Here is a 14487-nt window from a genome sequence, read left to right on the forward strand (position 1 = left end):
CTATTCTCCTTTGGTGTGGCTGTGCTTCGGCTCCTATGTGGATATACTCTCTTGCTGATTACCTGCCTGGATGCACGCCAGTCTGGACACGCTGTGCAGAGGCTTTTCCTGCCTTATTGTTCATGCCCCGCTCCAGCTGCTTTGGTGCACGGCAACCTACCCCTTCGAGGATTTTTGGCGATTCCTGAGCTGAGGAGGACGCGCATATGGGCGGCGACGACATCACGCAGGGTGCCATGGAGTCAGCGTGATCGCCTGACCAACACCCGGTGAATACTACCACGAGTGACGCAGCGCTTACCTACCTCCAGGATCTTCGCAGGGGAACCGCCACCAAATGTGACGGATCGGGGCTCCGGTTTGATTGGGTCTTAACGGTCTGATGTTGCGTGAGTAAAGCAACCATTGCCTGCTGTATACGAGTGGTTATTGAATTTAACCCCTTATTGCCATTTTGCTTGAGACATTGAAAAAAGCACTTGAAAAAAAGCACCTACAAACCACGCACTTGCAGACTTTCATCCTAGACCCTTCAAGTACTGGACATATGTCTTTATATTACAGCATTTGATTCCAGCGTGACACCACTATTACTGTTTTAGAGCTCCGGATATTTTGGTCTTTCTTTAGACCAATTTTTTCTATGCAAATAATATGCATATTAGATTTTCTCCTAGCAGGATTTGAGAAAAAACTCTCGACTCGGTTTGAAGTCTAAGTTGCAGCCATCAGCTGTTTGAGGGGAATACTTCACATCTCAAACCTTTGATAAAAAGGTTCCTTAAGGCTATTGGAAAATAATCATTGCTTCCTTTTAACTCAACGTTTTTTTTCTTAATGCTCTATGCCAAAAATCATTAGCACTGCTAGAAGGAGAAATTCAGTCCTTTTTAATATAAACATCAGTTTCTAATATGTCATCAGGACAAAATAGTCCTCAGAATGGTTCCAGACTTCAGGTCCAAAATAACCTTATTGTTCTACCTCAGCCTCTCCCTTCGTTCTGCCCTACTCTAAGAGGACAAAAAGGAAGAAAAATGTTATTGCTTAGACTTCGACTTGGGTGCCTAAAGATTTATTTAGAAAACATTAGCATAGAGAAAATATGATGGGCTCTTTGTTCTCTCTTTTTTTATTTTTTTTGGAAGTCAGAGAACAAACCGCATCAAAAGATTCTATTGCAAGTTGGATTAAAACGACAATCCTGGAAGGTTATAATAAGGCAGGGATACCACTGCTGTTTAATGTGAATACTCGTCTCAAGGGCCGTATCCACTTAATGGGCAGAAAGGTTCTCCCAAGCAGATATTTGGAGCGCAGCGACCTGTGCCGACATCCATACGTTTGTTATGAACTTGATAGGTGTGGGGGGGGGGGGGTGAGGAGGCTCTGCACACTAGTATGTAATCCATTCCCCCCAAAAGAAACACCATTTTTCTTTCTGATTAGTCTCCGTCTGATGGCCGCACACACCGAGATTTCCCACCCATTGCATGTTTTTTGGGGGGTATTCTGTATTGCTCATAATCGACACTGTGTAGCAGGACGGGAAGGACAATTGTACAGCCACTCCAGGAAATCAGCCTTCTTTACTACCTAGAGGTTAGGGGCTAGTACCCACAGGTTTGAACTGTCATTACTTGGCTAGAAGGAGAAAATCGGGAAGAATAATTCTGTTTACACACTCGTGTTGAATAACTTCTTTTGCGTGTCTCGTATCTTAAGTTTTTTTTGCATGTTTGCTTAACGGGTATTCAGGTGGTGCTTGCAGTGACTGATGAGTCCCTTGAACCAGTGTAACGTCCTGGGCTGCACAGCTGATCGTGCATCCCGCATTGGAGGCACATTGTTTGGTCCTCACTCGCACCTCTCAGGAGCCTCACTTTTCCCTGAGCTCCCTCTGGCTGTTGCAGTGCCCATTAATCCACCTTTTTTTTTTTTTTTTTTTTCTGATCACGTTCGGATTACCAATGAAACAACTCCATATTCTTCCTTGGCTTTATCATCTTAACCCGGGTTACAAGAATCTGCTGTTTAGAGATCTCTCCTTAGCGGTCTTTCCTGCTGATTATAAAGTAAAGGTACATACATCTCACTGGGGTATGGCTATAACAATAAACTTTCACGTTAAATATTAATACATTTTATCACGATAACAATATTTCGTGCAATAAATATTTGTTCGAAGAAAGCATGTAAGAGAATGATGGTAAATCTATAGAAAATGTAATTCTTTTGAAAGCACATTTCATTCTTGAGAATTATCAAATGTATGTTTTTAGGTAACATTAACATTTTTATGCGTGAAATGTGTTTTTAAATTAATTTATTTTGCAATAAATGATCTAATGACACCAAAAAAACTTTCTTCCTCCCCCAATTACACCATTATTGCCATAAAGTGAAGGACAGAGATGAAAAGGATTAACCATGGAAGAAAGGGCTCTCTTAGTACCAGAGGAGTGTGCATCAAATTTGCTCGGCTGCGCCTCTGGTAGTAATAGGATTAATTACAAAAGTGAATACTCCCAATCCGTACCAGGTGCTAATTCTCTAATTTCATAATAATGAAGGTGCACAATCTCCAACAAAACAGAGTAGGATTTCAAGAGCAGAGTAGCTTGACATAGTCATCACATCTAAATGTAAAAAAAAAATGTTTATTAAAAACCATCTGTCATAATATCATGATACTAGGTAGTTTAATCCCATTAGTGCTTGAAGGGTTAATGAGCTACACTTGTTTTAACAAAATACAAAATGCTGGGTTTTAATAAGGTCAGGCCTGTTTCTTTGGTCTGCTTTGAACTTCAATGGGGCGTAATTGGGGCAGGGGTCCATCCTGGGTAGCCCACTCGAGGTGTCAACTGTTGTAAACAAATGCTATAGATATGGTCTGGGTAGGACAGCTTCAAAGCATCCTCTGGAAGGGATGGGCTTATGCCGGTGCCATGAGGAAAGAATATATTTAAGTCTGGAAAAAGATTTTGAAAATCGGATCTCACCTGAGGCATGCTTTGGACAAAGCACGTGAGACCTCCTGTTCTGAACCAGTGGCCTCTCTGATGGAGAACCATAGCATTTGCTATATGATTGTCTGTCTGTTTTACCCTTTTAATTTAAGAAGCTGTTCTGCCTTGTATTGTAACTGTGGTTTTTTTTTTGGTAATACCGTCTGTCTGTGTTGGACCCGGGGTGGTGGCAGTGGATAGATATGATTTGCAATTGAGATGGGGTTAATCTTAACTCACTGGTTCCTTGCGGACGAGAAAGGTGGGGTGGCTAGAGTAGCAGTGTGTATTAACCCTGTTTGCATATCTAAGTCGCGTGTTCACTTGTGTGCTGTTCGTGGCGGTGGTATATTGGGATGGATTAAGAAGAGATATAACTCATTTGAGGGACCTTTGCGAATGTGAAAAGTGGGGCAGCTTGTGAGCTGTGTATTAATCCTGGATCCTGTAGAGGAATTATTGTCCATTTGACGGACCTTTGCGGAGGTGAAAGATGGGAGCGCTTGCGAGCGTCAGTATTAACCCTTGTCACGTATGCAGGTTGTGTGCTAGCTGGGTGCCATATGTGACACCATCAATAATTCATTACAACTCTAATATAAATAATAATATAAAGACAACATTAGCATGCAGTATTTCTTAAAATATACATATAAATACCAAGATTCACAGAGGGTTTCAGAATTTTCACCTGCAGTGCTTAGTGCCCCCAAAATCATACTACTTTCCAATTGTAATTATTGTTTGAGAAGGCTATTAATATAATTTTCATGTAGTACTCTCCCAAAGATAAATTTAAATAATCCAGTTGTACACTGCCGCATCCAATAGGATTGAGGGCTTTGGTGAGTACTGTCACGGGAGACCAGCACTTTTAACACCTTAATACTCGTATCTTTTGATTGAGCAAAGGGAAGAGGTAAAATAAATTGTGATTTATTTACAGAATGAACACACACAGTTTATAAAAACACTTGAAATACAGTCTCAAGGCACAATTTGCCAGGAGCGGGAGTTGTGTGCAAACAGAGCCGAAAACAGTTTTTTGGACAGTGGCGCCTCTCGCAATTGCTATTTCTCCGTCGGAGCTGCTTTCTTTCTACCGCCGTAGAATTGGTTCTGGAATCCTTAGTTCTTACGAACTCTTGGTTACGATGGTAAAAAGTTTAAAGTCAAGCTTAGATGGAACCTTCACTGCATGATGAATCTGACTCCAGATCGGCTGCAGGGATTCTTATGCAGTAAAAACCCCTATCTTTAACCTTTAATCTCTCCATGGGAACAAATATTCCCACCTATCCCAGAGTTGCCCATACTTGGCAAAACCTGAAAGAGGGCTTCTTTGTTTGCTAAGGGCATGTGCAAACCTGGCGACATTTTGTATGAGCTGGCCGGACATCTGGCACATTTGCCTGGACATTTGCTAAGATTGGGATGCTTGCATTACCCCTCCCCAATTAACACCTTAGTTGGCCGAAGCCTTTTAACTCCGGACTTTTTCAGACTTCTTGGCTCTGAGCCTGCGGGCTGTCTTAGAAATCTGGGCTAAATATGCGTCACTTACCTCGCAGAAATGTCCTGCTATGCGTTTCTAAAGTACAGTGATTACAAATTCAGTGTTTCCTCTGTTACGGCCGTCTGAATGAAAATCCCCTTATTCATATACTGTTGGAACAATTAAAATAAGGGGACTTTCATTCTTTATATAACTTTATAAAAATTGCGTTATAAACTTTTTCATGATTTTACCCAGCCAGCGCTCACAGCAAATCTCACTGCGCTAGGAGCTTCCTAGTGAAAGTTGGCAAAACGCCGCCTGCTATGCTGCTAGCTGTTGGGTTTTAAAACCATTTTTCCTTTCACGTGCTTACACGAAAACACTGCCACAATCTTAAAAATTACCTTACTCTGAACCCCCCTCCCCCCTGGTTCTGTGGGTTCTCAGGCATATACCGAGGGACCTGAATGTAATTTATTCCCCTTCCCGGTCTTATTATTCTGGTCTGTGCTGAAGCAGGGAAATGTCCGCTGCTTAACACTCCTGGAATAAGACACATACAGTTTTATCACAAAACAGTGTTTCTGCCATGATTGGGTTGCAGAGCTGATATTTTTACAATTCCCCAGTATGGCTCAGGGGCACCAAGCTGGGCCAAATACCTTTTATTTATGGCCTGGGTACCCCTTCACCGTCACATGTACTCACTTATTGCTTGCTTGTTACTTGAAATTAATGGCTCCCCTGCTTCAGGTGTAGATGCCAACTGGTTCTCAATAAAGGGGAGTCACTCTTAAAGAGCAATGGCTAAATTTTCCCCTTGTTCCTCTGTAAATATTAGCTGGTACTACCCTATAATGGAGAATCCCTCTTAATCTGCAGCAACTAACTCAATTATTGGGAAAGATGACTTTTGTGAGTCACTGAGAGTAAAATATATGTAGGAGAGAGTCATATACTTGGGATGATGCTGTATGATGTATTCTGCTAGTATAAACAGTCCTCCATACTATGGGACCAAGTTAGATTTAACTCTGTAGTTCATGCCACGTGTCGACGCCATCTTGCTATCCACCTACACGCTTTTCACTTCATCCTAGGAAGCTTTTTCAGAGTGTCCCGGAGGAAGTGAAATGCGCACTTTACACTACTTTTAGTTTGCCTCTATGCTTCCATCAAGATGTGCAGCTTCCCTATCAGTGGCCCATGTTTCATAGCCCCCCAACTTGCTTACCTACATTTTTGTAAAGATATGATTGTCTTTAAGCCTAGATATAAAAACGGCAGACTCATTCTGTTCACTGGAGACCTCGAAGCTCCTAGCCTGGGTTCATTCTGTAAGATGCAAAATTGTTAGCATGATTAAACAGATCCCTAAAGAAAGTTGAAGAGCTAAAACGTCCTGTTTGCGAACCTTCTTAGAACAAAATAAACAGTCATCACAACAAACAAGCAATTAGTCATCTATCACTACCATCATCTTTCCTAGTCCTGATGCAGTCATTTCAGTCAATCTGTATTTTCTGTGATATTTGCATTCTTGTGGGTTAATAATGACGTTTTAGGGTCAAGAGTGGAAATGGTTTATGGATGTTTTGTGCTGGTAAAATGAACAAAAAAGTCACTTAATGGGTTTATGACTCCTTTCAAGTGCCTTCTGGTTTTCATTAAATTACAGTTTTACTTTGTCCTTATTCCCTGGGATGTTTTGCATGATGATTTTATTGCCTTGGTATATTATAGGTATTAGAAGGCATTGGATAAAAAAAAAAAAAAAAAAAAGTGGGGGAAGAACTGAACCCATGACTAACACTTGCACAATCTTGGGTACGTCACTTCAATTACCCAAAACTGATAAACATATGAACGATCTTAAAGCCAGAATAAATGTTATATCCAGTATTGGAAATATTTACTTCGTAAATATGAATTTACTGGCCAGATTAACGTATCTTTTCAGGATTATACCAATTCCTGTTCTCAGAAAAGTCTTCTATAAATGACAATTTAAGTGCTCCAAATATATTTAGAAAAAAAGAAAAACCCAAAGAGAAGGGGTCTGTCGTAAAATCGCTATTCTGGGGATTAGTTACTCCTTTTTCTAATATCATATTATGCTTCACGCTTAAGTCAATTGATCCACTGGCATTTAAAAGTGGGCTCTGTTCCTAGACTGTGAACTCGTTATTGCTCCCTAGGAATAATAGATGACCTAATCTTTTGAATAAATACACAATAACGTGTTCCTTTACACTCTGGGACAGATGGCAATTTAAATATGAATTAACTCTGGTTCTGTTGTCCATTAAACCACTCTTCTATAACTCCGATTTGTAAACCAGGTATGTCTAAACAAGATTGTACCTGTTGGTTGAAGGATGGTGATATCAAAGAGAAATATAAATGACCTACTGTAATAAAGAATAATTGGATATTTGCATGTTAAGCACTTTGACCTAGATAATCTATCCCACAGACATCTAGATCCCTTAAAGCTGCAGACCAAACAATATTTAAAAGACGTATTACTGTATAATGTAACGAGTCATCAAGAAACCAACACTAATCTTGTGGAGTAGCTGTGCTGCTGTCCCCAGCAGCTCTGAAGGTAAGAAGCCGTCTCTGGTCTGTCAAAACTTCTTGATGACCAAATATGGTCCTATAGCCTGCCCCTCATGCTGTAGAGACCCTTATTTGGGCATCTACATCACCCAGGTGGTTGGGTCAGACCGGAGACTGCTACTTACCTTTAGAGCTGCTGGTGATGGCACACAGAGATAGCTGCGCAGCTCATCTGAAAGGTTAGTATTGTTTTCTTGATGGCCCAGCACGTGAAGGATTAATGCTGTGGGTCCCATTCAGGAGCAGGGACCCCTGCAGCGTTAATCCTCACGGGCTGCTAAATTTACGGTTTTTGGTGCTACTGTACGTACTGGCCGCTGATTTCAGCATGTTTGTCTGCGGCCACAAAAACAGTATGTTCGGCTACATCTGTAGTTAACGTCGGAAGTTTTGTTATTGCCCAACTCTATGCTGAACTACATAAATGTGTTTAAGCGCAGTAAACTTATTTCTAGTGCAAGTGATAAGTGACTTGATATTTAGTGATTAAATATATAAATGGGTAAACAAAAATGCAAACGGTTTGATAATTCTAAGGTGCTGCTCAAAAAATAACTTCAAGGGTAAAAAACACAGAAGAGAACAAAACAGGAGAGCGACTCATGGAATATATGGAAAGAGAAAGTAACACAAAATAGTGCAACACACAGTATGGCCCTGTATTGAAAGATCAATTAACCAGCGTGAAATACTCACACACTCAAAATTCTTTTCAGCATTAGGAACCAATGGTGGGGATGAAGGTCTGTGAACAAGCAAGGATCGGAGAGTAACTGCAGGATGTTTCATATATGAAAAAGATAAAATGCCAACATAGCATTCTATAACGCCGCTTATAGACAGAAATGAATAAAATCAATGTACTCGCACTCTGTACATTGGAAAAAAGTGTTCTGCACTCACAGGCTCCACCAGCAGCAAATACACAGATTATCTTCCCACTCAGCAGCTTCCAGCGTTGAATCAAGCAGGCAAGCACTGGAACAGTTCTTAGGGAATGTAGATGCTGGGTGGACAGAATCCGCCCAGGCTTGGCAGCACAAAAATGACCGTCCTATGCATTTCACTGGGCAACCAGCTTCGCTGGGCTCAAAATATAAATGTCCAAAAAGTCAGTTTTAAATAGCAAGAAATGTGCGCGCCGTCATACAGAACGGGATGTCATCCTGCGCCATGAGCATCTTGACATCAATCGCATCACGACTGATAATTAGGCTAATATTGACAAACAAAACTTTATTAATAGATGATGAGCAATAAACACCATATACAGCATTTTCAACAAAGATAATAACGAACAGTGGACACAAGTGGGAGGGATCTATATCAATAAGAAGGGGAATTGGACACCAATGTATACAATGGACACATACTTGGCTAAAGCATAATATATTGGCAAACATTTCTAATAAAAACAAGAACCAATTCATAAAGATCCAAGAACATAAAGCTAAATAGTAAAACAATAAAAACATGGTGAACACAAATAAATCCCATTAAACCCAAAAGATGAAAAATAAAGATTGGTATAGAGAAAGCTGGGGAGAGATTATAAATGATGATAAAAACAAGAGTAAACCATTACATTTAAATCAATATCTGTTTAAACCTACAGGTTGCAATGTTCCAAGTTGTAGAATCCGCAAGGTTTCCCTTTGGGACAAGGTTCTAACTCTATCACCACATTCCCAGTTAGGGGGAACATGTTCCAATGCAATAAATGTACTTCCTGCGGTATCAGAGTTATGAGCTTGTTTATAATGGAGTGGGACACTGACATTCTAACCCCATTGTGATGTTGCGGAGGTGTTCCAAAATCCTAGTGCGCTACATCCTAGTAGTCCTCCCAATATATGCCTTACTGCAGGGGCAGCGTAGGGGAAAGATTACAAGATCCATTTTGCAATTGATGATAAATTCTTTAATATTAAAAAGCTCACCAGTCTTCTCTGATTTTAAAGTTAGCCGTTTTAACACCATGTGGGCAGGCTTTATGTTCTTGGATCTTTATTCCTTGTTTTTATTACTAGTGTTTGCTAATATATTCTAATATGTCCATTGTATCCATTGTATCCATCGGTGTCTAATTCCCCTTCTCGATATGAATCCTAAATACTTGTGTCCACTGTTTGGTACGACAACGGGCAAATTTCTGGCTAATTATAATTGACTTTTTGGTCATTTTAATTTTGAGCCCGGGGAGACGCGTAGGACGAGCGTTTTTGTGCTGCTGAGCCTGAGAGGAACCTGCCAGGCTTGCATCTGCAATGCATCCTTTCAGAACTGTTCCCGTAATTGCTTGATTCATCGCTGGAGGCTGTGGAGTGGGGAGATAATCTGTGCATTTGCTAGTGAGCTCAGAACTTTTTTGCACTGTACAGTGTGAGTACATCGATTTGATTAATTCTGTCTATAAGCAGCGTTAAAGAATTATGCTGTGTTGACACTTTATCTTTTTCATATCTGAAACATCCTGGAGTTACTCTCCGATCCTTGCTTGTACACAGACCACCATCCTGTATCCCACCATTGGTTCCTAATGCTGAAAAGAATTTTGAGTGTGTGAGTGCATTTGACGCTGGTTAATTGATCCTTCAATTCACTTTGTCAAACTGTTGCACTATTTCGTGTTTCTTTCTCTTTTCACATATTCTATGAGCGCTGTGCTCCTTCTTTGTTCTCTATTCTGAACGTCATCATTGTTGGACATTTTTATGCAGAATTGGCTCTTCTCGAACAACATTTTTCCATATCCTATATATTCCTGAAACTGTGTGCACTTCATAGAGTTGGGCCTCTTTCAACCAAACGAATTGAAAAGACCCGCATTTCCCCTGCCCACCAAGAAAAAGGCCCTGCTTTTCTCTGCACATCCCACCCCTCGACTATACTGTACCTCCATTTACCCTTGTGTTTTTTTCCCCTGTATTTGTGTTGAATATAATTGAAAACTTTAAATGATTTTTAAAAAGATATATCCACAGTTTGATATCAATTGTTAATGGACTGTTCTATGTTGCAGATGTCGCCAATGGGTCTGCTTCAGGAGGATATCGGCCTCCGCCCCGAACGAAAGAAGTGGTCATCAATGGACAGACGGTGAAATTGAAATATTGTTTTACCTGCAAAATTTTCCGCCCACCTCGTGCCTCTCATTGCAGCTTGTGTGATAACTGTGTAGGTAAGTGTTACTATCATATTTTGAAATGACTCAAACTCCATAACTTCTCCTTCTGCAGAGGAGTCCTCTTCGCGTTCTGCTCTTTTACAAAAGTTAGCAACTATATTTTGCCGTAGCTACTATGTCATAGGGCCCCTGGAGTGCCAAACCCCAAGATGTAGTGGCTATGTCAGACGATACCCAGAGTGCTGAATTGTGCTGTCCATTTTCCCCTCAACCTATGATTACTGCCGATTTTGCACCCATGAAAAGTATATAGTGTGACTGCTAATGAAGCCAGCAGCCATTTTGACATTACCAAACCTCAGAGGAACAATAAAAATCACTTGGTAATCATGCGGTTAACCGAGGAAACACTGGAACAATTGTGCTTCTGAGTACACAATCTCACCCCCCCCCCCACCCCCAGTGTATGGAGCACTATACATGACATTTTATGGTGTGTAGTTATTGCCCCAGAAAATATGCATTTGACATTGATACTCTGTCATCAACATGCCCAAGATTATAGTTGAGTATCCAGTACTTTGGTGTTGCAGAAATTATACGAATACAGATATATAGTCCTGTTAAATGTTTATTAACTTTATAAGAAAGCATATTTTATAGGCTTCTTTCTATGTAATCTGATTTTTTTTTTTTTTAATACCATGTCATGGTTGCTTGGTTACTTGAGAATAACATGAATAACGGGTCAGAAGCGGTGGAGATGCCAGCAGCCATCTTTTTTTCTCTCCCCGATTTGGAGGCTCATGTTAAAATTGAGTTTAATTTTACCCGGCTATAACCAGCAGAGCACGTTAGGGTTGTAAAATTCACAATACTTCACAATGGTGAACTCGGGCGTCAAAGTGACACACAAATTCACTTTTCTGTTACCACATTTAGAAACTGGATGTAAATGGACTTTGACAGTCATAACGTAATTGCATCTTTCTTTATTAAGCTGCAAGGCACGTCCCAGCACTATGGAATAAGTTGGTCGTGGAAGAGGTTTAATGCGCTTTGTTATTGAAGAATTGTGGAATTGAATAAGCTATAGGGTTCAGTTATATCTCCGAAATGATTAGTTTTTTAAGAGCTGTATCTATACCACGCGTTATTGTATGTCTTATCATAATGAGAAACATAAGACTTTGGTTATCACTTTAACATGACAGCCAACTATTAGTATTACTTTAAAGCAGCAGCAGTTCAAGCAATATCCTACATGTTTTTTGTTTTTCTTTTTAAATCAGTTCTGTACTATGAGAAAATACTTGTAGCATTTTAAAATTTTTTTTTTTTTTTTTAGATGTTTCTAATGTAGGAAGCATTTCCAAAGTGACAGCCCCATTCCCCTTCTGATAGGCTCTGGCTCTTGAGACCCGCCCCTCTCTCTAGTAGTGCACCAATTTTATCGAGTAACTGCCCAGTCAATCATATTCCAGGACTACATTGCCCAGAATGCTGTGCAAGAACTGAATTAAATAACCTGGAGCAAGCGATCGATTACAGGAGAACAGATTAACCTCCAGCTTAGTTAATCACTTGTCAGTGTGCAGATTGTATTGATGCACATATTGAATGGGATATATATATTTATTTTATTTATTTATTTTTAAACGGCCGCTTGAACTGCAGCTTTAATGCTACTTTGGTGTTCAATATGTATCATATTGCATACCAATACTATAGTTATAGTTAATGCCATAACATCATTGGTAGACCAAAAACTGCATACCCTTGTTAACTTATTAATTATTTTGGGTGCACTTTAAAGGATAAGATATCTTCTACTAATATACTGTAGATATAGATAGATAGGTCTTGGTGCACTTTAGAGTTTAGAGGTTTTTTTTGTTTACTTTTTATCCCAAAATATTAAACTTTTCCCATCTTTCACTCGTGTGCTTTTTTTCTTTTTCAGTTTGTCTCCTTGTGTTATGCAGACGTATCTTTTTGTGCGTATTACTTTTCCAGTCTGGTTTTTTTTTTTTTTTAAATCCCCTTACAATTTTGCTTTTTGACTGGATGCAAGTGATCTTTGTTAGTGGTGCACTTTAATTCTTGTGGTTCTGCTTGTAGGTTGCGGGTAAACTTAACAAGCACATCACTTTAATATGTTGCTAATCACTACATTGCAACCAACAAATAACTTGCATCATAAGGCTGAGTCCCCCACACCAGTTTTACTCACTTTACGCCCTCTGCCACTGAATGTGGGCTGCTGCCTACACACACCATCTTTCCCTCACGCTTCTTCTTGCAGAAACTGTGACTAACATGTCCCACATTTAAAAGCCCAAATCCCTAGCTACAGGTACTGAAATTGCAATTAGGAGAAATCACTTGCTCTTGTAACAGCATTAATCATGTCATGCTTTTTGTTAAGCCTGCAGTAGTACATGCCATCGCTCTCCGCTCCCCCTCCCCCCCTCCACCTCTCTCCGCTCAGCACTGCCTCTCTCTCCCCATTGGTTAGAGCAGGGTCATATGACCCTGCTCTGAGATCCGAAGTCGAACTCTTGTCGCACCAAGCTTGGGAGAGCGTACGTGCCCGCGTTTGGGCGCGCTGCATGAGCCAGGGCGGGACGGTAAAGATTTAAGGAGGTTAGCGCACTCTGCGCCACCGGGGGCTCTGCCTTAGTCATGTCACTCATTCGCTCCAGTTTTGATTTTGGTCATAGTTAATTATTGTAGCCATTGTGTATGTATATATTTGTTTCCTTTTTTACGGAAAAGAATTCAAAGTATCACCGTGCACACATTTTGCTCTAAAAAGGAGATGTTTCCAACAGAACATTTGTGAGCGGCAAAAACGTTTAGAAAGAGGTAATTTATCAAACTGAAATGCTTTGCATCCAGTAAGCATTATTACTTTGCCATTCACTCATGATTTGACCTATCTGAAGGATCGTTTTGATTAATCCTATGCCATATATTTTTGTTTCTTTTGCCTCTCATTTCAGAACGCTTTGATCACCACTGTCCCTGGGTGGGCAACTGCGTGGGGAAAAGAAACTACAGATTTTTTTACATGTTCATTTTATCTCTGTCCTTTCTGACGGTGTTTATTTTTGCATTCGTTATCACGCACGTCATCCTTCGTAAGTATGCTGGTGGTGCCATATTTTCTCATTTTGCTTGAGGCTCAATTTAATTTTTCTTTAAGTTTTATCTTCAGTGTTTGCCCCCCTCATTTAGAGTTTCTGCTCCACAAGTTTCACAGGCATAATACCACAGATTTACAAATATCTGTATCTGCTTTGTTTGCTTGGTAGCTTGATTATTATATGCGTACATTAATATGTTTGTGCTGTGTCGGTTTGTTCAAACAAAAGTAAGGTAGAAGAGATGCCTTTAAATAGCGAACTCGTGGTTACAGTGCGAACTTTCCGGACCACACAAGTTCCTTCAGGCAGAATTTAGTTTTATACAAATAAAGATGATGCCCTATTTATATAAGCCGTACAGCCTGGTAATTCTAGATTTAATATACATGGGTGTAATTATTGTAAAAAATTCATTTCAGCTTCATTTGTGTAAACAAATATTTTTAACATCGCATTGGCTATTAAAGGTATTGTACCTTTGTGTTTCTGTTCTACTGTCTAACACGGTACCATCCTCTATATGTAATTTTGTACAAGAGCAATACATCTTTATTATTTTTAAATGTTATATGTACCCTCAAGTGAGAAAAGTTACCCCATTTAATGTGCTATCAAGCTGCTTCCTAATCCTGAAGGTGGTGAACGCTTCAGCAGGAGGAAGATGTCTTCTAAATAGACACAACTTGGCTCTGTATGGACACTGAAGCAGTGCTACTTTACACAACTGAGCAGTGTTTCCGCTTAAGCAACTTACTGAATCACAGTCACACGGCATTTCAGTAATAAGCACATAATCAAGAAACGCAAAATGATCCTTCACTTTAGTGCAGTGATTGTCAACCAGGGTTCTGTGGAAGCCTGGGGCTCCATGGAGCAGTCCCAGGGGTTCTGCCTAGCCGCCCCAGCCCGCAACAGCTTTCCTGGCTCCCCTGGCTCTCTCCCCCCTTTCTCCCCCCTTTCTCCCCCCCACCCCCCCAGAGCCCGCTCACAGCCGCGCTCTAGAAGTGCGGCACTTCCAGTTCCTGCTGCTAGTGCATGCGTGTGTGCAGTCCTCGCTGCTGCCGCCGCCTGAGGTAGGCA

The 14487-nt window shown here is 40.5% G+C and overlaps 1 protein-coding gene across 5 annotated transcripts in view; it reads left to right on the top strand.

Moving 5' to 3' along the window:
- ZDHHC14 (zDHHC palmitoyltransferase 14) overlaps window positions 1-14487 on the top strand; it is a 164973-nt gene that overhangs the window by 117223 nt on the left and 33263 nt on the right. For all 5 annotated transcript variants that reach the window (XM_075596987.1, XM_075596983.1, XM_075596985.1 and 2 more), the window contains 2 exons: window positions 10154-10312; window positions 13264-13401. In XM_075596987.1, the coding sequence (XP_075453102.1) occupies window positions 10154-10312; window positions 13264-13401 (297 nt within the window). The remainder of the gene's footprint in view (window positions 1-10153; window positions 10313-13263; window positions 13402-14487) is intronic.

The sequence above is a fragment of the Ascaphus truei genome, chromosome 4, assembly GCF_040206685.1.
Source record: "Ascaphus truei isolate aAscTru1 chromosome 4, aAscTru1.hap1, whole genome shotgun sequence".
Classification (NCBI taxonomy): Eukaryota; Metazoa; Chordata; class Amphibia; order Anura; family Ascaphidae; genus Ascaphus; species Ascaphus truei.